Source organism: Chaetomium fimeti (assembly GCF_033439085.1).
Source record: "Chaetomium fimeti strain CBS 168.71 chromosome Unknown B0H64scaffold_1, whole genome shotgun sequence".
Classification (NCBI taxonomy): Eukaryota; Fungi; Ascomycota; class Sordariomycetes; order Sordariales; family Chaetomiaceae; genus Chaetomium; species Chaetomium fimeti.
Window position 1 is genome coordinate 1,535,103 of NW_026944329.1, and position 24,938 is coordinate 1,560,040.

Consider the following 24,938-nt stretch of genomic DNA (forward strand, 5'->3'; position numbering starts at 1 on the left):
AACCCCTCAAAGTCGAGTCGCACAATGCGACCAGGCTGTGGCAGCTTCTTATACCGTCTGACCAGCGCGCCGATCCGAGCGGTGAGGCCGGAGCGTGAGCTGCAAGGTCCAGCACAAGATCTGCGCAAAGGACAATTTTCCTCCCCAGGACTCCTCCGACGGGTTAGGCGGCGGCCCACGGTTGGGTATGTTGTGGGGTCGCCAGCCTGTCTGCGAGCCGCCGGGGGGTTGTGCAGGGGACACCGGCAATGACGTTGATGGCGCAACGCTTCTTGTCTCAAAGCTGCTCAGCCGGATGAATTCACGCCGTTGGAGAGGTCAGGGGTCTGTCTTTGGATCTGTTTATTAACTCGTGGTCGGAAAAGGCCGAAAAAAGGAGGGTAAAGAGAGAAAGAGGGAAGGAAAAAAGAGAGACCGGATCGAGACGGATGAAGCATACTTTCTCAAGCTCTCTCGGCCGCACAGCAGTTGCTCGGTGGCTTTCCGCCGACCAGGGAGAAGCTATGGAATGGCAACAGTGGATGGTCGGGTGAAGGGCCGGGGGGGGGCAAACGGGGCCCTCTGCCTCTCACATCTCACGGAAGAGGGTCGAGGATGAGGAATGTGCGACCTCAGTCAGGCCGTGACCGCTTGAACCCACAGGCAGAAGAGGAATCCAATAATAATGCCGAGGACAAGTCAACTCACCTCTCAGGGACCAACGAGACGGTGCCATTGAGGCATCGTCACGGAAGGAAACTGCAGGAGGAATGAGAAAGATCGCCGAAGCCCTGTCGAGTGTCGATCCGATGCGACTCTTGCTCAGGGGCTGCACGGGAACCGACCCAGGACTGCAGGGTCAAACCCCCCAATGGCCCACCATTCCGGTTCCATCTCGCCGTTTGCGATGATGACGAGGGACGATGAGGAAACAGGGCAGTTGGTCACCTGCTCGGCGAGTTCAATTCCGCTGTCGGTGACGTTATTCGTATTCTGGAAAACCCCAACAGAAAGGATCCAAACAAACACCATCCCCACAACTTGGGTAAGTTTGCGCTGTCAAACTGCGGGGGACCTTCCCGGTTTGTTCACCCGCAGACTGCTGCTCTACCGGGAAACCATGAAAAAAACGCCTCAACCGGGCGGCAAGAGACGCGTTTCTTTTGGAATTCGCTCCTGGAAGAAGGTGCCCCTCAGTGACCCTCGACCGAGAAAGGCAAGAGGGCGGGACGGAAAGCCGATCACATTTTCAATCCCTGTCAATTCTGAAACGCCCCAAGCTGGGGTAGGGGTCCTATCAAGGCGAGCAAAAGCCGCCACTTTATCCAACAGGCCGGTCACATCCCGCATGCCGCATCAAGCATGGCTTTTGGTCGCAGAATGCCATCCGAGTTTTCGCTTGTTGTGGACACGAAGAATCCCACGGGGCAAGAACCAGCTACATAGTACAGACAAAGTAGTCGAGACGAAAAACCTGCCGGGCCGAAGCCGGAATAAGGAGATTGCAATTACCGGGAACTGAACTGAAGAATTAGCCTTGATCTCTTTCGATTGAGATGCTCTCATTCCAGCGAAGCCATCATTTCTGATCTCCTCTTCCCCTGGCTCTCTCTCGAGGGAGAGGGCCGAGCACGAGCCATCTGCTGACGCACCGTGGCACCGCAAACGCGGTGTTGCATTGACCAGCACCAGATTGGTAAAAATAACTTATCACAGAGGAATAACTTGGTACGATGTTGTCTATAAATTGATACACTGTTCGGATGGGTACTTTTTGGAAGCCCTTTCTTTAGCTCTACCGTGACGGGACCCGGAAAACGGAACTGTGAAGCACGCCAGTCAAACGGGCATGTGGATTTTTAGAGCCAAGAAGACGGCAAAGGGCTTGACCGGGTGTCCGTAGATTGACAGCTAGGTCGTTCGTTCTCGGCTTCGACGCCCTTTCATTCCCGGACTCGGCCAACTGCTGATAAACCGGGGCCGCTTTCCGGCGGAAGTGGGGCCGTACCGGACCCGGACTCGGGTGTCCAGGTTAGATGGTCCGTTGGGGAATGTTAAATTGGATCCGTGCAAGATCCCGTCCCGCATCTCTGGCGGGCTATTCTTGGGGATATAGTTGACATAAGTATATGCATACCATAAAAATGTTTATAAGTCCTCACATCACCACAAATAGCCACCCCCTCGCCGTCCGGTCACAGCAAAGATACGCGCTGAGAGCTGTTATCGCCAATAGGTAGTTTTAGTACGCGCCATCACACCAGAATATCTACATCCGCTTCTCGACGTCATCAAATAGACTCACCAGCCAATAATCAAAACTACCTACCCGTTTGTTTCGCAGAAGCCCAGCCCCAAACACGCACAGCATGAACGCCAATCTCACGAATCAATAAATGTCATGCATCCTCCCGGGATCTTCCCGTCCCGCTATGTCACCAACCTCAGCTCTGTGCCCTTTACAGGACACGGCAGAAATGCAGAAATAGCGACCCGAGTCAGCTGCAATCCTTCAGCCCATGGTCTACAAACCGCTGGCTCGGCCGTCTATTGGTGGGAGGTCGGATAGAAGAAGGCACAGATATTGGAGAGTTTCCAATAGTTCTCCGCTGTGCTCCGCTACGTGACACCATACAAGTAGCGAACGACCGTTTGCTCTTGACTCGTGCTTTCATGCCCACAGCCCCCCCACCACGTCTTGATATGTTCGAGAACCCCTTCTCTAAACTTTTCTCGCGTCTGTGCAAGAAGGCCCATCAAGCTCACAACGACAAACACTCACACATCAACAACAGAAGCAGTGTTCAGCACAAGACCAAGAATCTATTCTTCTCGCTTGCTACGCAACGCAACCTATCAACCAAGGCCACCCTTTCCTCATCCACTCATGGTCATGGTCATTCCGTTCCATCACCAACCATCCATTGCCTCCCTTTCGGCCTTCCCCAGCAGCCGCTCCATTTTCACACATTACTGATATACAAGTGAGTACACTGCCTGGTGACAAACCCTCAGCGAAAATATAGATACGCAGAAGGGCGTCCGGTCCCGAGACTTTTCCGGCAGAAGAAACGGCTTCTGAATATGATAGCAGAAGTAAAAAAAGATGGATCCGCACCCAAGGTGGATAGGAAGAGTAAAAAAAAAAAGTGAGAAAAGAAAAAGTCGGGTATATAAAACAAGGTGAAAGACGACAACCGATCGGCCCAAACAAGAGACACAGAAAAAGACAAATGAAGATAAGTGGTTTCCCGCCAACCCCCGACCCCCCACAACTCCATTTCACGAACGGACAGCACCCGTTAACCGACCTAGAGAATAGATAGAACCCGGCCCCTAAACTTGGTTTTGGGGAAAACAGGACGCAAACAAATCAAAAAGGAACAAGAGAATAATAAAATATTGTTGGTTCACACCTCAAACCTCCATTCAAACCTCCATCGCTACCGGCTTTTGCGGCTCTGCCGCAAACGACGCCCGCTGCCTCGACAGAAGCTGCAGCTGGATGGGCGGGCCAGCCGGCGGCGGCGGCGGCGAGGCAGGCGGGGGACCGACAGGCGGCGGCAGAGGCATGGAAGGCGGGAACGAGGGCGGGGGCGAAGCCGGGAGAGCAGTCGGGAGAGAAGTCGGGAGCGAAGCGGGGATAGCAGGCGGTGCCTCGGCACTCCGTACGGGGCGCTCGTCGGCCGCGACCTTGACGCTGCCGCGCACGCTGCGGACGAGGTGGCCGCTCTCGACGCGGTCCTGGATCATCTCGTCGAGCATCTTGCTCATCTCGTCGACGCTCTTGGTGCGCTTGCGGAGGGTCGACACCTGCCGCAGCAGGGACGGCGCCGCGGGCGGGCTGCCGATGGGCGCCGGGCCGGGGTTGCTGTCGAGGATCTGCGACGTGCGGACCTCGGACCGCGACTCGACGCGCGACTCGACACGGGACTCGACACGCGACTCGACACGATCGGCGTTGTCGCGGGATCGCGCGGCCGTTCGCAGCGCGGCGAGCATCCGGTCCTTGTCATCGAGGCGGGCACGGAGCTCGGCGATCTCGGTGTCTTTCTCCTTGATGAGGGTCGCGACGCTGTGGTCTTCACCAACCATGATCCCCTTTCCTGTCGAGAGACCGACCGAAGTCCGCGACGAGCTCGCGCGGCGAGCTTGAAGGAGCCGCTTTTCCAGTGTCTGGATGTATCGGTTCTTATCGGCCAGGTCCGCCTGGAGCGCACGGTTCTGCGATGTGAGCGATGCCGTCCCGTCCCCAAACTCGCCCAAGCCATCGTCGTCCTCCGCCACGGGTGGTTCCGCACAGCCGGACGAGCGTTGGCTGGCCGATTTCCGTCCGATCGTCGAGCCACTTGAAGTCATGGACTCTGTCCGCTCGAGCCCGAACTTGGTTCCATTGGAGGTAGCCATCGAAGAGCGGATCGACCCTTGCGAGTAGCGGGGGTGTATGCCAAGGGCGCTGAAGGACCCGCTCGCGTTGACGCCGATCGATTTGGAGCTGAGGATGAGCCTGTTGAGGTGGTCTATCCTCTCTTTCAGCGCAGTCCTAGCCAGTTGCATTTCCAGCATCTGCTCCTCGTGGCGAAGTTCGGCCTCCTTTTCTCGAGCCCGCTCTTCTTCGGCATCGCGCTCCGCCTCCTCGTCCTGGTCCTTCTTGTTGTTGGTTTTCGCTTGGGTGTCGAGTTCCTTCCTCAGCTCCGTGATCTCCATGCGGTAGCGTTCTAGCAGAACTCTAGCATTGCCATCACCGCCAACGCCTAGGGCTTCCTCGGCGCGCTTGGCATGGCTGACGATGCTGTTCTTGGCCCGGGAAGCAAACTTGAGCGTGTTGAGGGTTTCGTTTATGTTTGTTGTGGACGCAGCGGTGCCTCCGCCTGGGCCAACTGCGATGGTGCACAGAATGCTAACGAGCGAATTACCCGACAGGGCTCCTTGCAACAACCGGGTAAGCTTGCTGTCACGGTAAGGCAAGTGCTTGCCGTCCTTGTCCGCGGGCTTCCCATCCTTGTCCTTATGCTCCGAGAGCTTCGCGATGACGGTGCCGAGGGTGAGCAAGCTCTTGTTGATGTGGGAGCCTTCCTGGCGGCGCTCCTTCGACTCGGCCGCCTTTTCGGAACCGGCCAAGTCGATCAGACTCAGTGTTGAGACACGAACACCACCCGGCAAGAGACCCTGCCGCTTATTGTCTCCGGGACCAGCGGGGACCCGTTCCCTGCTTTCCACGACAATTTGCACAACAGCATGACTTCGGGAACTCCTGGAGTTGAACTGGGTGCTCGCCGTCCGGCGAGCTTGGTCGCCACGGGCAATTACACGAAGAAGCTGTGTCGGGCTTTGGACGATTTCCTCCTTGAGAGGACTCGCATATACTCCCCTTTTGGAATCCTCCCGGAGCTTGATCTCTTCCTGTTGCTGGTTTGCGCCATTACCCGTTGCCATGCTCAACAGATCCTGGATCTTCTCGTTGTAGATTTCCAAGTAGCTGACCCGCAGTAGGAACTCTCTGGACGGCGTCTCGCGGATGTAGGAGAAGATATCGGTAATCGCAAGCGGTATCACACCGGGAGAGGATGCTGTGCCTTGCATCGAGAACGTCTTGCCGGTGCCAGTCATACCGTAGGCAAAAACGGTGCCGTGGTAACCCTCCATAACCCTCCGGACCAATCGTTTGGCGATATGGTCGTAGACCCTGGAGTTGTCATCCTGGGTCGCGAAGACATTATCTACAACGAACGAGTTAGTGTCGGGCTTCGAGCATTATGTTCACAAGGTCCATACCGTAAAGGTAGTCTCCTCCTTCTTTCCCCTTATACGCAATCAACGATTTCTTTCCGTCGACATTCCACTCCGCATTCGGCTGGTTGTCATTCCCGCCGGCATCTGGTCGCACTCTGACGCTGACAAGTACGTTCCCTTTGCCGTCCGTTTTTGATATGCGCTTTCCACCCAGCGCGGTATCGGACTTGAACGGCGTCGAGTCATTGACATCGTCGTATTGGGTTGCCGAGGTAGAGTAGGAGTCCTGGGCGGAGGAGCTGCGACTCTGAGGCGGAGACGCCACGCTGATAAGGCCATCTGAATTTCTCGTCGCGGCTTGTCGCGAGATCGACTTGCCATCGCCAGTGCCGTTAAGAAAGCTCGGCGTCCCGTTCGATAATTGATAGGTTGGCGTCGTGGGTGTTCGGGGTTTCCGCGAAGGGACACTGGTGGACAGCGGGCTGGGCGGGAGACTGGATATTCGACCATCTCCCCGTGGTGGTTGTGGGAAGGAATTTATGCTGACCGTTTTCCTTATTGACCTGCCGGCGGCATTGATACCCGACACTGATCTAGGCTGGGGGGTAGATCCCGCAGCGACGGGTGATGCTGGGGGGAGGAGGCTGGCCGATGGCGCTCGAAGGCCAGTTTTGGGGGTCGGTGGTGTAGATTTGTTGAAAGGAGCTGCAAGATTTCCTGTGCTTTTCCTTGTCTTGCTCATGGGCAACGCTGGGAGCGCTATCGTTGGCGGGCCGTTCGAAGGCCGAGCCGGCCTCGGAAGGGCGGTGGACATTATGGCGACGAGTTCAACGGCTTCTGGTCTCCTTCCAGAGTGCGGAGAAAGGTCCGGCGAATTCTGGCTGCACTACAACGGAGGAATTAGCGTAGCGGAGCCCGTTGACATCGCATTCGCTCCGCTAGTGGGTTGTGCTCGATAGCGACTTGCTTCCTGCTGTCGAGATCGAGGCTAGAATTCGTCCGAACACGGGTCTCGGCGAACGATGAAGATCGTGTTAGACGACCTAGGCCTATGATTGCTGGTCAGTGGCAGGTCGAAGCGAGCTGCACGCTACACCAGACATACCAATTCCCGAATTCCTGTCCGTTCCGTTCTCTGTTTGGGCGAGTGTGCGAAACAGAACAGAAACTGTCCGATTGGGCTGTTGCTATTGGAGCCTGACCCGAGCTCGGCGGAATGGCAAGGCGCGACCAAGATGCGCGACCGTTTGGTGACCCAAATACCAAAATAACGACCGTGTGGTCTAGAAGCCGTGAAACGGAAGGTACTGCAAGTCGTACTTTGCTCGTGGCGTTGCGTCACGATAATGGGCTGCAGTATGCCGCTACTATATCGGAAGATTCCCAGAGGCGGTGCTTCGAGGGCACAGACAGCTGGTAGGTGTGGATCGGAGGCGGTCGGAGTGCTGAACGAGTGGGGGGGGATACGGCCCGTTTTGTTCGTCCCTTGCCGTGTGGAAACCCCAGGATGAAGCTTCAACCCCTTGATAACAACAAGCTGCGCGCCAAACTGCGCCCGAGGTGAGCCCGAGCGAAGGGTAAGGTGAATAAGGGAAGGGATCCAAAAAAGATCGGACGAGCGAGCGTTCGAGAGTGGCGGGGAAACAATGGGTGCTCGAGCCAACACAAGGTCCGGCCCTGGCGTCAAGATCTCAAGTCTCAGACAGTCGATCGCAGGGACACCGCTCAACAAAAAAAAAAAAAATAGGGTCGGTCAAACACTAGAATCGGAAACGAGCGGACGGCCGGGCTGCAAGGCACTGCTGCTGTGCGGCGATGCGGGAGACGAAATCGGCGGATTGCTGTGGAAGGCGACTGGGCGGCCGGGAACGAGGGCGAGATGTAAGAGACCGGATAGATAGCCAAGGGAGTGTGGTGAGTCGCTAAGGGTCAGAGACTCGGGGCGGCCGCTGCTTTGCCCACAGTTGTAAGCGAGAGTCGCAACTCGGTGGTGTTGTCTTCCCTCGGTCGGAAATGCCCTCTCACCACCTCGCGGTTGCTCAGAGACGACGGTGGTCTTCGAAGAGGAGAAGCGTGTGGGCAGATCTTTCCTTTTCCTCGTCCCGTGGGATCTCCTCGTCTCTTTGGGAGACGCTTCTTGTGGCGCCCCTTGTTTTCCTCCAAAATCCCCTGTCCATAGCACTCTGGTCCCCGGTCCAACCGAGCCGGGCAATTGGCCCTCTTTTCTCGACGAGCAATTTCGACGGACCATCATCGGGCCCCTGCTGATCCCCTGTCAGTGCAACCCCCGGGCGGCTTAAGCAGTTTCTGGACTGGCTTCCTTGGCAGCGTGGACGAACCAGGGCTCCAGCAAGCAATTTTGGGTTTTGCGGCGGGCTTGCGAGACAGCACAGGGTCCCCCACGCGAAGGTCAGGTCCCGACAGAGGTACTGCGCACCTCGACAATTTTTAGTAGTCCTCAGTCCTAGAGCTTTATGAGGGATGATTTGAATATAGACTACCTCGAGCTAGTATAGAATTACTTACTTGTCTCGCTACCCAAGATGCCTTTTACGAACCTTGTCAACAAAATTAATTACGTGGGGTCACAGCGAGGAATGGGAAGACGGCACCAGAACGGTGCATCCTCCCGGCAATGGTTGGCAACCTGCCGAATCTCCACGACCAGGGCTTGCAGCTCGACACCAACCAGGCACGCAGGCGGCGCAGAGGGATCAACTTCGCGCCCCATCACATCACATCTCAAGCGTTGCATTGGTTCCAATTTTCCAGCATCCCGGGGGACGGAGTGTGGGGTGCTGAAGAAGCGGTGCTTTTGCTCTCTGTCGCGCACGTCGCGCTTGGCGGACGCGCGAGTCTCCCCGCGTTGGGTTCCTTGCGCCATTTGACAAAGGTGGACTGCTTGCCCGTTTGGCCTGGTGGCGGCGGCCCTGTGAGAGCATGCCACTCCACCGGATCGGGAGCGGTGCCGGCCTGAAAGCCGGCCCTAAAGACTCCGGAGTCCACAGGCTGCTAGGGAAACCGATCCGGGGAAGTCGCCCAATTCGACGTGAGATCGACATCACACAACATCGACAGAATGCGGGCTCTGTCATGTGGCCGCCACGCCGTCCAACAGTCGGAACCGAGGCTGGATTACCGGGCGGAAAGAGACATGAGAGGGAAACCGGGTGCCGGCTTTGAGGAAAGGAAGGAACCAGCATCGTCGGCAGCTGCAATGACCGTGCGCATTCTCGACAAGGAAAGGGCCTTGCACGGCGTGACGGCAACAATGCAGCCAATGCAGCCGATGCAGGGCAACCTTCCGTGCAGCGTTGCTTTCCGTTGCTTTCCGTCACGCACAGCTGAGAATCTGAAATGCAACCTGCAGTGGCAATCGAGAGGCATGCAATCTGTACTTCATACAAAGTAGGTACACAGTACTTTATCCAAAGGTGTGTTGCTGCGTTGCTTGATTTGTTGTAAACAGACGAACAATCCGGAACTCGGGATTTCCTCATCAATTGACAGGCTCCCAACCTGGAATGGGACTCGACCCCTGAACACCTGCAGCAGTCGCCGGCTTTCGTCCCTCGATGATCGACGCCAATGCAACCTCTGCCATCACATCCCTAAAATAAACTCGAGTCTCCCATGAAGTACGAAGTACCAAGTATCCCCTCGGCTTCGGATTCAGCCGTCGACTGACAGATAACTATCGAGCAAACACCGGAAAGTCACTGGCAGCTGGCTCTCGGGCCCCGTTTCGCCAGGATGAACTATTACAATCAGCCTCTATTGAAACACTTAACCCTTGCGGGAGAGATGGGGTTTGGGGACGGCTGAACCAAGTACAGACATCCAGTCGCCCAGATAGAAGAAGAGACGTCAATTGTCAACCTTATCTCCTGCATGCAAGCGATAGCGCCAGGTTGATTGCGACAAATAATCTACTTTGGCTAAGTATGAAAGCAGGCTGGCAGAGTCATCGCTCGTTCTCATCCAGACTGGGGGACGAGCGGTAGTTGGGTTCCCGGGAGCACCCGCCGTTTCAACTGATCCAACGCCTGGCAGATGATTTCCAAAACATTCCTGGCTTTTTACCAACCAAGCTCAAAGCTCCGGGTTGTCCAGCTTAGGTTCGGGAGATTGGTAGTTACTAAACAACTATCCAGCGCCGAAACTTCAAGTCCAATGCTCGGTCTAGACCCAAAGACATGAAAAACCAACCCAGCTTCTATGGGTGGATTTACAATCGATCCTACCTCTGAGTATTTGGGTGTTGTCTTGATATCTTGGTCTATCTCTTGATTCAATATTTTCCCTGTCGTCCTCGCATCCTCTCCTATTAGTTGGTGGCTAATGGGAGGGCCTCTATTCGTTGGATTATACTCAAACAAGACTCCAAGCGCTACGACAACCCAGTGCTCTTGACCAGTTTGTTGCAACTGAGCATCCTCACTAATGTTTTGTTTCGACTGATGTTCCAGAAGCCGTTCCGTCTATATGATACACACAAAGGCCCAGTGCAGCTGGCTTCCTCTTGCATAAATTGGGTGTTTCAGGCATGCAGTTGTCTCAATGAAACGTCTACACCGTAGGGGATCGCATGAACGAACGCCTCGTGCTCATCCTAGCTTCCCCGGGCGCCTGCCGCATTACCTTGCGGAAAATCGGACCCTGTACCCAGAATCCGGAGTCGGGACCGGGAACCTGCATGCCAGTTCAGACGATTGAAGCTTCAGCATGTTCCACGGAACTAGCCGTGGCTCCTTGAGAGGATTGGAGAGTTACCTTCCATCCCATGCCACTCTCCGACGTCTGAGATATCTCTGGCATAGAATGACAAGGACAACCTAGCCAGCAGAACCGCCCGCCGCCTACCCACATCCGCACAAGGAGTCTCCGAGACAACAGGAAGGAGAATATGTCCCCCTTGTCTAGAGGGTGACACGACTCATCAATGTAGCCAGTCAAACCAACGCACCTCCGCGTCTCAAGAACCTCGACGATGCCGGCACCCACGGCTTCCCGGAGAACACAGTCGAAAGCCAGCCCCTGAAACCCTTTCCACACTTCGTCCGCCTGGGCATGACGCCGGTGAACTCGCCCCTTGTCGTCGTCTTTGCTAAAAGCACCTGATTATCGAGAGATTCGACTCGGACAATGCCCGGCACTAGGTCTTCCCGAGTAAGTCCGCAAGGTGCTCCGGTGCCGAGACCAGCTTGAGAAAAACACCTTACTGTCGGAAACCGCGATGCGGAACCCGCCGAGCGCCGGCCCGGTTCCAGTCCCGGCCAGCCCTGTCATACTACTCCTCCCCGTTCCCCTGGTTGCGTGCAGCACCCCATCTCTCCCGGCCAAACATCCCCACGCTTGGAGTGCGCCTCAACTAGGGTCCAAACTGGTCCCTCAAGCCTTTCCCCAGCCAACTACACCGCGCGACTAACACCCCCAACGCCTCGCTCGCCACCACTAACACACCCTCTTCCCCCCTCGCACGAGGATACCGGCGCCGAGGTTAGAGGTTAGAACGATAATAGTGCTTCGGAAGTAGATTAGTCCCTACAATATATTCAAGGTTCGATGTAGGGTCAGTGATGAACTGTCGGTTTATGACGGCTGTGTCAATAAGTACATTTTTTTCTATTCCATAACAACTAATAATGTCCGCTAGCTCTGACGACAACGGCGTGAAATCTTTGTTTGTCGAGATACGTCTAGCTCTCAAAGCCCGCTCTGTTTCACAGCCATACTGCCTTGTACATACAGCTACTCACCCCTAGATACAATAATCCAAGCTGTTCCATGTGAGAGACTGATCCAAGTCTAAACCAAACAAACCAAATGCTCGCTGAAAGCCAAAAAAGACCACCCATTCCCCAACCCACCTCACTTCCAACCCCGCCCAACTACCCAGCCATAGTCAGCGTATAGCTCGTAATAACCGACATGCGCTCACTCGTCAGCTTCAGCGAAATCCGCAACAGCTCCTGCGCCACATCCGGCTCCTCCTTCTGCAGCCGGGCCCAACCCTCCCCGTCCATCACCCACAGCACACAGTCCCTCTCCACCACGCAGGTGGCAGTCCGGTTCGTCTCCGAGAAGAATGGCAGCTCGCCGCACGTCGTCCCCGCGACGATGCTCTCGAACAGCCAGCCCTGGGGCAGGTCGTACTCGGCGCGGAGGATGCCGGCCTCGACGAGGTAGAAGGCCTGGGCGGCCTCGCCGCGGCGGAAGAGCACGGTCCCCGGGGGGTGCTGGGCGCGCGCGAAATAGCGCGCCGCGCGGAACCAGAAGTCCTCGTTCCGGTCGCTCACGTCGCGGAAGATCTGCAGCATCAGCCGCAGCGGCGCCTTGAAGCTCTGCCACCGCGCCGACCGCCCCGCCTCGGCCTGCCCGAGCGACTTGCGCGCCGCCGCCCGGAGGTGGTCGCGCCGCGGCGACGAGCCGAGCATGGAGGCCGACACGGGGTCGGCGGCGGACGGCGCGGGCACGTCGAGGTTGGCGGTCGAGGTGGTGAGCGTGCTGTCCGCGTCGTCTTGGTTGACGTAGAGGGTCTTGAGGAGCTCGTTCTCGCAGTACTCGAGCGCCGAGTTGAGTTCGGGGAGGAGTTTGACCTCGACGCCGTCTTCGCCGAGCCCGACCGTTCTGAGATTGCGGCCGAGGCCGTGCTCGGGGTCCACGCCGCTGACGACAAGTTCAATGCCCTTGCCGTTTAGGAGGCGGCTGATGGTGTTGAAGACCTCGGCAGCGGAGTAGTCCACCCCGGTGACGAGCCAGAGGTCCAGCACGAGGAACTTGATTGGCCGTTTGTTAAACTCCTCGTCCGAGATGAGAGCCCGGATCCTGTCTTCCACGCCGACGATGGTCCCGAAGAACAGATAACCCGAAAGCTTGATGACGTTGATCTGGCGACCAACCTGGCGAAGGTAGTGCTGCTGAGTCGGGTTCCTCCTCACGGTCGACCCTACCACATCGCCCGAGTAGCTGGCTCTAACGGCCGAGACCCTCGATGTTTGGAAGGTCAGCGACATGAACGCCAGCAAAATGCCCACGCCAATACCGACCACGAAGTCGTAAGTGCCCATAACGAGAACAATCGCCATCACGGTAAAGTACTCGACGGGCTTGAGTTTCTTTCGCGGCTGCCATACGGCTTCGAGGAGGAGCTCGAATCCGAGGTCAAAGATCAGCACACCGACCATCATGACGGGAATGAAGCCAATGAGCGAAGGGCCGATCAACATGACAAGGAAAGTGAACACTGCCAGCTCGATCCCGGCAAGACGAGTGTTTCCTCCGGAGCGCATGAAGAACAAGCTGTTAGAGTAGACAAGATAGTTTTGTATACTACCGGCCAATCCGGACACGAAGTTTGAGTAGCCGTGTAGCTTGAGCTCATGATCCAAGTTGGCGTGGTCTTCGCCTGTGTTCAGGGCGAGGGCCGGAACATTGATGGGGACATGGAGGATGCCAAAGAAGGTCAAGGCGAGCATTGCAGGAATACACTGTGCAATAGCCCCCCAATGCACTTGGTCCAGCTCTGCGACACCGTTAGCCACCGCCCCGTCGGTCTCACGAAAGAGGGTCTGTCCTTACTGTACAGAGTGTAGAAGTGCCACCAAGGCTCATCCGCAGGCGGGCCTATAAATACCCAACCTCCGTTTTTGAGATGGTCCGGATTTAGCACGCCCATCGCACCAGCCAGGGCATAGAAGGCCGCGGGGATGGCGAGAATATATAGCGGGAGAAAGTATTTGGACCTGATCCTTGACTGACAGTAGAATAGGATGACGGCAAGTGTGAGGGGTATAATCCAAAGGGGGACGGTGTCGGCCTGCATGAGATGCTTGAGGGTATCCAGGTCGTAGTTGAGGTTACTATCCATCCGCGCCGTCACCTCAAATCCCGTGGCAACCAGGAACCACCCGACACCCCCGATGCAGCCGATCAGAATGTGCCGGGGGATGAAGCCAACGAGATAGCCAAACTTGAATTGGCCCATCAGGTAGAACACGGCACCTGTGAGCATCGAGCTCAGCGCGTACGACGTGATAGTTGTTGCGATGACAGCGTCGGGCTTGTCTTCTCCGACTATGTCGGTGATCGTCGCGGCCATGTTGTGAAAGAAGGGTACAACTTCGATCTGTCATGTATGAGATGAATGTTCGGTGCTTCTAGGGGAATCCGTCGATAGGAACCTACCAATTCGGAGCCAACCCCACCCTTGAATATACTCCCCGTCGAGAAGGTCAGCTGGGAGATGATACAGCTGACGTAGAACATTGATATCCCGGCGGACCCCAAGCTTGCAAAGATGGGGCTTCCCAAGGGGAACAAGATCATGCCTGCGTCGAGTCAGCACCTAGACAACAAACCAGCACAACGCCATGGGAACTCACCATAGGACAGCGCATCCAAGATGTTGAGAAGCAGACCAACCACGACAGCCGGGAAGCAGGCTACCGGAGCGACAACCACGTTGTCCCAGAGTGCACGGCGGTCCCAGCGCTTCGGGTGACTGATGAGCGGGAGAATGCTAACCGCCCGGCCGCCCGTTTCCCGCATAGAGTTGGCCGTCCTTCCTAACCATGTCCTACCCGGGCGTTTCTGGCCCTCCAGATCAAGCCCTTGGCCGTTCTCCTGGCCGACCCCATAGCTCCCACCCCGGCTCTCTCGCGACCTTGCGGCCAGCAATGGTGATATCTCGTCTGCCTCGGGCGTGTCTTCGCGGGCCACCAAGGGTCGGTGCTCGACGGTGGTTACCCTGCTTAACGTATCCTGGCCCTCCTCGTCGCCTTCCTCTACCGGGACGTCATCCTCGTGCGCATTACTCTCCTTTGGTGTATAGGAGTAGGGATTGCCCGGGGGTGATCGCCGAAACATGGTTGTGAGCATCGATGGGCCCTCCGCGTGTTCGTCGGTCGCTTCCGGCGAGGGCGGTTCTGGCACTTCGGGTATTGTCTCGGATGACCGAACAGGGCTGGCGTCGGGTCCGGGTGGTTCGAAGGGAGGCCGTGTTGTAGGAGAAGAGGCGGAGCGTGCCTGGCGAAGGAACGGACTGCCTCGACCGTCCTTTTTGTCGGAGAGAAAGTAATTGGCTAGTTCGGCGGTTTGCTCACGAACGGAGCGCGCCGACTCAGCGCTATCGAGGGGAGCTAATCTTGTGGGTTAGCGTTGGCTGTTTTGCGTATTGTTTGGCAAGCCAACTTACCGAGATGGCCTCTGACGGTGCCGTGGATAAAGGACCTTATGGGCTCGCGGTGGGTGACGGAGCCCACTGAGGAAGAAAGCTGCTTTCCATCATTGCGACCTGAAGCGCCGGCTTGTTCTTGTTCCTCTTCGTCTGAAACCTGAGAGGACGTAGAGGAATGCCTCCTGACCCAGGAGTGACCGAATGCTGGCGACGACATGGCGGAAGAAACCCAATTGCAAGCCAATAAATAATAAGCCAATTGTAAAACGTAGAGCTTGGTTAGGACGTCGCAGTTTCGTGGAGATCGGCGAACGGTGTACGCATGGTGGTTTCACAGAAGACGACACCGATGGTTAGAATGACGAGCAAGTGGTAGATCTGCTACGTAGGTGTGGGAAGCGGGAAGAGCGTCGGTAGCTAGAGCATTGGCTGAACAGCAGGTCGTATGTAGGGTACTAGTCTGTTAAGGATACGATCAGACGCGATATCGAAGTGGTGGGGCGGATGACCCAGGTAGTAAAGGAACGGATGAATAGTAGAAATGAGTAAGGCACGCGCAGTTGCCATGTGAAGGCAAGAGATAAGTTAGATAAGCAGGCAGATGAACCGTGATATTTTCAGTTGGTGGGCCCCACATAGGAGCGATTTGGGTTGCAACGGCCAGCAACTGAACAAGCCGGAGGTCCATCTGTGTCGATTTTCTTCTGGCCTCAACTTCGAGCGCTGCTTTGAGTGCTTGACCATGCCGAAATCCGGTTCAACCGCCCCAAGTGCCTGGCTATTTATCGAGAATGGCGACTTGGAGGGTCTGGACCGCGAAGGTCGATGCGGGTTGGTGGGGTGTAAGTCAAGAGCGGTCGTGGGATGATGCAATGACAGTGTGAATTGACTTTCAGAACAAGCTGGCGTTGGAGTTTCGGGCTGGAGAGAAAAGAGATGGCTTCGCTCGACAGCGCCAGCTGAGAGTCTGAGGGCTGGGTTGCGTGGAGGAATATAAACCATTGATCTACTTCCCATAATACTCAGATTCAAATCGACTTGCCAATCCTGCTGTTTGTTTCTTGTCTTTGGCTTCTGTGTATTGCCTCGCCCTTGAGGCTGGCACAGTAGCTGATGTCCAAGGCTCACTGTACCACGCCGCCTCTCAAATCTTGGCATAAAATTCCAGCTGCAGGCGCGTTAAGGTGTGTGGGCCTGCATGCATCTCCATGTTCCAGCCTGTCGCGGACCCTCCCGTCCACCCGTGTGTATCCGTCCCGTGGTTGGATAACCTGACAACCTAACATTTGGGGGGATTCGGCCTCTCCTTGCGTGGTATCAGCGCAAAGGCTCCTTCACCTTTTGCCGCCATTGTGACGCGAGCTTTCATCAGCTGCTCCTTGGTCTCGCATGACCACCCATTGGGACTGACGATCCCGTGGGGGTGATGGCTCGAGAATGGCCGGCGTCGTTGTGGACTTTCGCCCTTCGTCGCCGACTCCTCTGTGCCTCGTCTTTTCACGTGGGAGGTCTCTCTTGAGGCGTGACCGCGTTCTTGAGCGGGGGCTTCAACCAAGCTTTTGGAGGTAGCCTTGGGCTATCAAGCGTTCCACATCGCCTTGTCGGACATAGAACTGGCTATTCTTCGTCAAGTTAATAGCGCTGTAGCCTGCATTAGTTCTGTCTTCTGCACTAAGGGCCACACACGGCGGCTGATGGGGGCTTGTTTACCCGTATTCCGTTTGGATCTCTCCCGCATCTTTCAGCACCCGCACATCGATGAACAGATCTCTTGGGGGCTCGAGGCTTCCCGTTAAATCGATATCTGTCCATTGCCCCTTGTAGGCAGCCAATAGGTCCCCGTATTGTCGAAAATAGTCCTCTTCCTGTGGGCTGAGACTGCTGCTAGCCCCGCTGTCCGCAGCAGCGCCGTTAACGCCGCCTGCTTGTTGGCCGGCAAGATCGAGGACGTCAGATCCGTTCCAAACCAGCTCCTCCAGCTTGTCGGTACGCGTACGGTGATAGGCAAGAAGGCAACGCTTATTCCTGCGCATGGACAGGTGGTTGACCAAAAGCGTGCACGCCGTAGCCTGGTCCGCGGATGGGTCAAATGACCCTTGGAATGGCTCGAGCAAGCTGGCCACGTCCTTGTCTAGATCCCTGACCTCTCGCGTTACAGCACGGACAAGCTCAGTTTGATATGGCGGTAGATGCGTCAAATTCTGTGTCCGTTTGGCATGTTGGACCTGTGAAGGGCGTCAGTGATGAAGGAAAGGGTCATTGGACCAGTGCGGCTACAGACCAGTTTGTTGCCCAAGTCCCCGTACATAGGCATCTTGAAAAAAGATACTGCCTCGCTTTGTCGAAATCAACTCCCGCGTTGACGCGTTCAGGTTCGAGGATTTACGCTTCGCTTTCAAATGGCAGAGGGGCAAGGGTGAAGTCGCGCCGCATTGGGCTGTCCACGCTGTCGCCCCGCCCAAGAAACCAATTGGGCGACATACCGAATATTGTCCCCACCTTCCCACAGCAGTTATCATGAAACAGTTCAAGATTCATCACTTCAACTCGCCAGCCTGCTTGAGCGTGATAAAATGGGTGAGCCTCGTTTTGTTGTTCTTATTCTTCACCACTCTTACTCTAGTTATGAATTTCTCCGGCCGACTAAAATCATCATTTGAGCCGGGAAGTGCACAACCGCAAGGTTGTCTCTCTAGTAATTCAACATGGACACACAAGTCATGGGATGCGTCTTAGTCATTTATCGCTTGTATTATTCGGAATATGGAAACAATTCTTGTTGTTGACACAGTATTCACAGCATATGATCCGGTTCACATCGCCCCCACGCCAATCGAGCCTAGGAATTGGGCCGGGCTGGGCTGAGCTGGCCTGGCAAGGCCGTGACCACCCTACCTCGTCACCCTTATCACGATGTTTCAAGTCCAGAAACCGCTTGGTTTCACACCCTCTCGAGGCCGCAAGCCACGGCTGTGTTACGCTCGAACGAAAAGTGACTGGAGGGTGGCCACTCAGACGCTCAGACAGACACTGGGAACCTATAGGCAGGAGCAATTAGCGGAGAGTTCCACAGAATCGTTCAATTAAACTCAGGCCATAAGTATGAAATCAGAAACGCATGTCAATGCTGGGGTTTGTCGTCATCTGCAGGTCTTGAGGCTGCTTGGTAACACGGACCAATATAGATCATCAGGAGGAAAAGAGAGGGTATGATGTTGCGAAGTACGCATACATCTGAGTGAATGAAGAAGAGCACATACCGTTAGGATCACCGGGTTCTAAGCAATGAGGATGTCCGCTGCCAATTGACAGTGGGAAACTCTGAATCGTCCCGCAGGACATCCGAAAAAAGGTGAAGGGGAAGTTGAAGAATTTGAAAATCCCGAGTTTAAAAAGTCAACAATGGGAGCACGGACCTGCTTGAACCCAAACGCAGCCCCGATAAGATAAAGGTTCGACTCGGAACCTCGGTGGGTCTGTGGAAACCCCGAGAGCTTTCGTCGGAGCTTCCAGCTCTCGCGCGCATCTTATGGTCGCGGACATTGCCACAACCTTCACCTGTTGAAGTTGGCTTAAAGGTGTGCAATGCACCCTTACATCGACGTACATGCGTCGATGCAACAATTTTCTTCTCAGTTTGTAAAACAAATTCTGTAAAATGCAAGCAAGGGTTCAACTCCTGTCAACTGCTTCTCGGCGGCTTGCGGCCGTGGAGAGGGGCACTTTGCGACAGCGCCAATTCCCACGAACCTTGACAGTTACTCCGCGAGTAACGGCGGCGACAAATTCTTTACACATCTTGCCTACCGTTACGGCTCGAGCATATTCTAATGGCAGGCCACACCCACCTGGTGGTACCCACCGCATGAACCTTGGAGGCGAACCTGAGAAGCCGGCGCTCGAGCAATATGGAGTCGATTTGACGGCGAGGGCGAGTGCGGGCAAGCTGGATCCTGTTATCGGTAGGTCGGCTGAGATACAGCGCACCATACAGATCCTCTCCCGCCGAACGAAAAACAATCCTGTCCTCATTGGAAGCGCCGGTGTTGGCAAGACTGCTGTTCTCGAAGGGCTGGCCCTCGAGATCGTGCGCGGTGCCGTTCCAGAGAGTATTAAGAACAAGAGGGTGATCACCCTCGACCTCGGATCTCTCATCGCCGGTGCGAAGTTTAGGGGTGACTTCGAAGAGCGGCTAAAAAAGGTACTCACGGAAGTCCAACAAGCGAACGGGGAGGTTATCCTTTTCATCGACGAGCTTCACACTCTTCTCGGACTGGGCAAGGCGGAAGGCTCTATCGACGCATCAAACCTCCTGAAGCCGGCCCTCTCGAGGGGAGAACTACAATGCTGCGGCGCCACGACTCTCGCCGAATATCGCCAGATTGAGAAGGACGTCGCTTTGGCCAGACGGTTCCAACCAATTCTCGTCGGTGAGCCAACGGTACAAGACACGATCAGTATCCTCCGCGGTATCAAGGAAAAATATGAGGTCCATCACGGCGTCCGTATCACCGACGGCGCCCTCGTTGCCGCTGCAACCTACTCGAACCGCTACATCACCGACCGCTTCCTCCCCGACAAAGCAATCGACTTAATGGACGAAGCCGCTAGTTCGCTGAGATTACAACAAGAGAGCAAGCCCGAAGATATTTTACGCCTCGATCAGAAGATTATGACCATCCAGATCGAACTTGAAAGCCTACGGAAGGAAAAAGACGTTGCGAGCAAGGAACGGCGGGAGAAGCTCGAGGAGGACCTGAAGAAGTGTCAGGAAGAGGAACAAGCCTTGACGGGCAAGTGGGAGAAAGAAAAGGCTGAAATTGATGCCATCAAGCAAACGCAAGCCGAGCTCGACAAAGCTCGGGTTGAGCTAGAGCTGGCGCAGAGAGATGGCAATTTTGCAAAGGCGTCCGAGCTAAGATTTGGCACCATACCCAACCTCGAGCAAAAGTTGCCGAAGGACGGCGAGAAACCGGAAGGCGAGAGCACACTGATCCACGACTCGGTCACAGCTGATGACATTGCCAATGTTGTCTCGAGGATTACCGGCATCCCGATATCGAAGTTGACGAGCGGCCACACGGAAAGGCTCATCCACATGGAGGATATCCTCAGGGAGTCTGTCCGCGGCCAAGACGAGGCGCTCAAGGCTGTTGCGGATGCAGTACGGATGCAGAGAGCCGGCCTCAGCGGCGAGAATAGGCCTCTCGCGTCTTTCTTCTTCCTCGGTCCTACCGGCGTCGGCAAGACGGAATTATGCAAGAAACTCGCCAGCTTCCTCTTCTCCACCGAGACTGCCGTCGTCCGCTTCGACATGAGCGAGTTCCAAGAGAAGCACACCATCTCACGCCTCATCGGCGCGCCCTCTGGCTACGTGGGCTACGAAGACGCCGGCCAGCTGACAGAAGCCGTTCGGCGCAAGCCATACGCGGTGCTCCTATTCGACGAATTCGAGAAGGCGCACCGTGACATCTCAGCCCTGCTCCTCCAGGTCCTAGACGAAGGCTACCTGACCGACGCGCAGGGCCACAAGATCGACTTCCGGAACACCATCATCGTCCTGACCTCCAACCTCGGCGCCGACATCCTCGTGGGCGCCGACCCGATCCACCCCTACCAGGAAACCGAAGACGGCGACATCCACCCCGAGGTCAAGAACGCCGTCATGGACGTGGTCGCCGCGCAGTACCCGCCCGAGTTCCTCAACCGCATCGACTCCTTCATCGTCTTCAAGCGGCTCGCCCTCGGCGCGCTGCGCGACATCGTCGACATCCGGCTGCGCGAGCTGCAGGCGCGCCTGGACGACCGCCGCATCGCCCTCGCCGTGCCCGACGACGTGCGCCAGTGGCTCGCCGAGCGCGGCTACGACCCCAAGTTCGGCGCCCGCCCGCTCAACCGCCTCATCACCACGCAGATCGGCAACGGCCTGGCGGACAAGATCATCCGCGGCGAGGTGAAGGCCGGCGACAACGCCGTGGTGGCGCTGAATCCGGATAAGAGCGGCTTGAGTATTGTGGCGCGGCAGAGCGCCGAACAGGAGGAGGCGTGAGGTTATGAGGTTGATTGGTTAATGATTAATGACAGCGGGCTAGTAGTGTATAAAATTGTATATTTGAGCTAGGAATCGCCACTTCGTCGATTGGAAACAAGAGTCTAGCAGAGAGAGGGGAGCATTTATAGGGCGTTTAAAAGGAGGCGTCTCGCGGACGGTGCATGGCTCTTGTATGTACATACAATCAAAACGGATACAGTACAATACCACTCCAAGTTACAAGTTAAATGCGCCACTATTGGCAATACGTGTGCCGTTTTCGATATGTGATCGCGTGACTGCAACCTTTGCGACGCTTGAAACCCGCATTCTGGCAAGGCCCAGTGAGCGGTGCCGGATATCGGCTCCAATAGACTAGGGTACATTTTCGATATTCAATACCATTCGCCGTGGGGCCGACGAGCGAGGACGAGAAACCAATTGAAAGAACTTGATGGTGTGGAAGACGGCGGTTCCCGGTCCCTCCAGAAACCAATGAACTTTACCTACAGTGGCATTGACATCTGAGTGTCACGTCAAGGCAACGAAGGCGAATAAACAACGGGAGAGAAAAGCTAAAAACCGCGAAATCGACTTTCATAATTACCAGCTGAATTTACAAGCCTCCCTCTTCCCACCCTCTTCTCTCCAGACCGCAAGCACATCCCCATTAGATGTCCCTCTCCCAACCCAACACTCCTTCTCCCTTCCAGTCCTTTTCAGCATGGTAGACACGATGGGCCACTGGGGCCGGACTCGGGATCGCGGAAAGCAGTGAATGAACTGTTGTCTCCCTGACGAGTGTATCAAATTGTACATGATTCCAACCCAGTTGCGCCCCTCCGTCTTTCCGAAAAAAGTGACCAGAGTTTCAGAATGAGTGTTGGCCACCCTCCTTGCTTTCATCTTCTCATTCATAAGCGGCCATCACGATGCATGCACCAACCGCCAAAGATTCATCGGCTAGTCGACTGTTTGCCTAACCGGGGATATCTGATAGACCACAATCGAGCCATGCTTGTCTGGGGGGCGAGGAGAGCCGGTCCCCGGCGTCCCAAGGTCGCCTCAGTTGTTCTTCTTAATCTCCGTGGCGAGCCAGTCGAGGCCCTCGAAGAGACCGTCACCAGAGGTGGCGCAAGTGGATTGGATGTACTGCGGCACAGTTAGTACTGGCAGGGTTGCGCGGCAATGATACGGGGTAACGTACCCAGGTGCGTTGCCGCAGGCTGTGGAGACCGAGCTTGTCTGTGATCTCGGCAACGCTCATGGCATTCTGTAACAGAACGTTAGCAACTCGTTTGGCAACACGCAGAGAAAGGGACCACTCACCGGCAGATCCTGCTTGTTGGCGAAAACAAGGAGAAGAGCGTCCCTCAGCTCATCCTCGTTCAGCATGCGCTGCAGCTCCTCGCGAGCCTCCGTCACACGCTCACGATCGTTGCTGTCAACAACGAAAATGATACCTTGGGTGTTCTGGAAGTAATGTCTCCACAGAGGGCGGATCTTGTCCTGGCCACCGACATCCCACACGGTGAACTGGATGTTGCGGTACTCGACGGTCTCGACGTTGAAGCCTTGAGAGCAGATGCGTTAGCCTTTTGCCCAATCGCGCCAGTCAAGTAAGCGAAGCGGCTTTGTCAGTGGCGGCAAAGAAGGAATAGCGTACCAATGGTCGGGATGGTAGTGACGACCTCGCCAAGCTTGAGCTTATACAAAATGGTGGTCTTTCCCGCAGCATCGAGACCAACCATGAGAATACGCATCTCCTTCTGCTTCATGAGAATGGAGAGCCATCCCCACATCTTAGATCCTCCTATGCCCATCTTGGTGGTGTTGAAGGGTGGAAACGGGGAATTAAGTTAGGGGTGATCTGTTGAAAAGCGAGTGTAAGTAGATGAGCAAGAACCTAAAACGCGAGGTGATAAAGAAGGTTCGGTCGTGTGTCGGGACGGCGTGGAGTCGTGACACAAAGGAGTCGGGGGTTGGTTGGGATGGAGGTTTGTTTAAAAGCTGCTGACTGGCGTGATCTGAGGACAGATATGCACAGCGCGTCGACAGGGAACGGTCCAAGGCATCCCAGGCCGCCAGGAGGAAAGACCAGTAGGCGATCGGTCTCCAGCAGAATTGGACAACAGCACGCGCTGGCCGGGACCCCAAGCCGCGCAAGACTTGGTGGATTGGAGCCTTTCGGGGACGGGACCGTTCAAGCCAGAGGGCGGCACACCGAGGCAGAATGCCGATGCCGCAATCCACACGGGCGAGGAGGAGTCGGTCGACGAAGAAAGCGACTTACTATTCCGGGTTGATCTCGTTAAACAGACCGAGATGGCGACGCGGCTAATTACCGTCAAGTTGAGCGCTGGATATGATGCTACGATGGCGGTGTGGAAGGGAAAGCCTTTGGGGGGGAAACGGATTGGATTTTGAAAGTTGTTCTTGGGCTGAGCAAGGCCAGGGAAGGCAGTCACAGGGGGGCGCTGGGCCGGTTCCATCCAGGAGCATGTCGTGGCCCGTGCACACTACCTCAAGGGCACCTTAACTGCAGGGCTCCAGGCAGGCATTCGCCCTGCTTGCCACCGGCCGCCGCCTGTACCTTGCTTGTACTGGGTTGCCTGGAACAACATTGGACCGGGGCACCTCCTTTTCCATTTGGGGGCCCGGGCCTCGTTTTCACAAGCTGCCCAGGTGGCCCGCACGCACGCGCACTGTCTCACTGCAGCCCAGTTGGCAAGCCAGCCAGCGCAGCCAGCAAGTTGACATCCCTGAACCTGCGACCAGCCTAGCGCCAAAATCGCCAAGGTGGCCTTGAATCCCTGAAGCAGCCCCGAAAAGGAACTCCACACGAAATCTGGCATCTCGACGACGACGACGACGACGACCACGCGGCCACACGACCACATTATTTAGGCACCATGTTTCTACGAACGGCAGCAAAGCTGCTGGTCTCGGCCGGCTTGCTGCTGAGCTCGGCAGTAGCACACAACATCGCGCTCCCGGCGCACGGGCGCGAATGCTTTCACGAGACTCTGCACCGCGGCGACAAGATGACGGTGACCTTCCAGGTCGGCGACCGGGAGTTTGGCAGTGCTGGCAACCTCGACATTGATTTCTGGGTATGAAAAAGCCACATCTTACGTCGAGGGGACAGACATACCATTTTTTACCCTCTTCAGACACCCGACTGACATGTGCCCCCCTATCTCTAGATCACCAACCCGATCGGCCAGTACGAAGCCAACGACAAGGCGGTCTCGAACGGCGACTTCACGTTCGACGCCAAGCACGACGGCAAGTACGTGTACTGCTTCGGCAACGAGCACTGGGGCGCGGCGTCCAAGGAGGTGTCGTTCAACGTGCACGGCGTCGTGTACGTGAACGAGGCGGACGCGCCGCAGGACCCGCTCGAGGTCGAGGTCCGCAAGCTGTCGGAGCTGCTGGAGCTGGTCAAGGACGAGCAGAGCTACATCGTCGTGCGCGAGCGCACCCACCGCAACACCGCCGAGAGCACCAACAGCCGCGTCAAGTGGTGGAACATGTTTGTCATTGGCGTCGTTATCGGCGAGAGCGTCTTCCAGGTCTGGTGGCTGCGGAGGTTCTTTGAGGTATGTTGAATTACACCCTTCCTTGCCTTGATGGGATGGGATATGAGCAAAATGGCTAACATGGCTTGCCCCGAATTAGGTCAAGCGGGTTGTCTAATCGACGACTTTCCATATTTGTTTGCATTGCCTGTGCAAAGTGATATCAGCGAGGTTGGCGTGGGATCGGGGGGCGATTTGAAGGGTAAAAGGGACGAGGTGTTTCTGTTTGGCGTCTTGGATCAAGCATGCACCATCCGCCGTGTACGGGTCTGTACCATCAATACCTACATGAAAAAGGGCCGGAGGCATCGCCTCGTAGACGGCACGCTACGATAATACGATCATCTACGATTTGACTCTCTCAATCGCTACAGCATACTCACGATGAATGGCCGTGACAAACTCGCCGTTTTTGCACCTCTAAACATGCAAGCTG

General features: G+C 56.0%; 7 protein-coding genes across 7 annotated transcripts; 3 read left to right on the forward strand and 4 right to left on the reverse strand.

The window, feature by feature from the left end:
- Nucleotides 1–3,187: 3,187 nt before the first annotated feature.
- On the reverse strand, nucleotides 3,188–6,699 carry B0H64DRAFT_10752 (kinesin motor domain-containing protein). Its single transcript, XM_062797754.1, has 2 exons — nucleotides 5,755–6,699; nucleotides 3,188–5,699 (listed from the first exon to the last, which is right to left on the reverse strand). The coding sequence occupies exons 1-2, from the start codon at nucleotides 6,524–6,526 to the stop codon at nucleotides 3,409–3,411; spliced, it is 3,063 nt and encodes a 1,020-aa protein (XP_062663772.1). The 5' UTR covers nucleotides 6,527–6,699; the 3' UTR covers nucleotides 3,188–3,408.
- Nucleotides 6,700–11,485: 4,786 nt separating this feature from the next.
- Nucleotides 11,486–15,107, reverse strand: B0H64DRAFT_448408 (sulfate transporter family-domain-containing protein; the record flags this gene model as incomplete). The annotated part of the gene is made up of 5 exons (XM_062807049.1): nucleotides 11,486–13,237; nucleotides 13,294–13,840; nucleotides 13,900–14,042; nucleotides 14,097–14,852; nucleotides 14,909–15,107. 5 exons carry the CDS (start codon nucleotides 15,105–15,107, stop codon nucleotides 11,604–11,606), a joined length of 3,279 nt encoding a protein of 1,092 aa, XP_062663773.1. The 3' UTR covers nucleotides 11,486–11,603.
- A 1,135-nt stretch (nucleotides 15,108–16,242) lies between these two features.
- Nucleotides 16,243–17,415, reverse strand: B0H64DRAFT_10886 (DNA replication complex GINS protein PSF1). The gene is made up of 3 exons (XM_062797763.1): nucleotides 17,172–17,415; nucleotides 16,601–17,115; nucleotides 16,243–16,531 (listed from the first exon to the last, which is right to left on the reverse strand). Exons 1-3 carry the CDS (start codon nucleotides 17,202–17,204, stop codon nucleotides 16,438–16,440), a joined length of 642 nt encoding a protein of 213 aa, XP_062663774.1. The 5' UTR covers nucleotides 17,205–17,415; the 3' UTR covers nucleotides 16,243–16,437.
- On the forward strand, nucleotides 17,410–18,013 carry B0H64DRAFT_10785 (uncharacterized protein). The gene has a single exon (XM_062797756.1). The coding sequence runs from the start codon at nucleotides 17,616–17,618 to the stop codon at nucleotides 17,946–17,948; it is 333 nt and encodes a 110-aa protein (XP_062663775.1). The 5' UTR covers nucleotides 17,410–17,615; the 3' UTR covers nucleotides 17,949–18,013.
- A 401-nt stretch (nucleotides 18,014–18,414) lies between these two features.
- B0H64DRAFT_380421 (P-loop containing nucleoside triphosphate hydrolase protein) lies at nucleotides 18,415–21,166 on the forward strand. Its single transcript, XM_062802734.1, has one exon. The coding sequence runs from the start codon at nucleotides 18,549–18,551 to the stop codon at nucleotides 20,937–20,939; it is 2,391 nt and encodes a 796-aa protein (XP_062663776.1). The 5' UTR covers nucleotides 18,415–18,548; the 3' UTR covers nucleotides 20,940–21,166.
- An 820-nt stretch (nucleotides 21,167–21,986) lies between these two features.
- B0H64DRAFT_437431 (ADP-ribosylation factor family-domain-containing protein) lies at nucleotides 21,987–22,744 on the reverse strand (the record flags this gene model as incomplete). The annotated part of the gene is made up of 4 exons (XM_062806251.1): nucleotides 21,987–22,073; nucleotides 22,129–22,194; nucleotides 22,251–22,495; nucleotides 22,588–22,744. 4 exons carry the CDS (start codon nucleotides 22,742–22,744, stop codon nucleotides 21,987–21,989), a joined length of 555 nt encoding a protein of 184 aa, XP_062663777.1.
- Nucleotides 22,745–23,658: 914 nt separating this feature from the next.
- On the forward strand, nucleotides 23,659–24,865 carry B0H64DRAFT_428356 (emp24/gp25L/p24 family/GOLD-domain-containing protein). The gene is made up of 3 exons (XM_062805839.1): nucleotides 23,659–24,034; nucleotides 24,128–24,523; nucleotides 24,603–24,865. The coding sequence occupies exons 1-3, from the start codon at nucleotides 23,834–23,836 to the stop codon at nucleotides 24,618–24,620; spliced, it is 615 nt and encodes a 204-aa protein (XP_062663778.1). The 5' UTR covers nucleotides 23,659–23,833; the 3' UTR covers nucleotides 24,621–24,865.
- The last annotated feature ends 73 nt before the right edge of the window (nucleotides 24,866–24,938 follow it).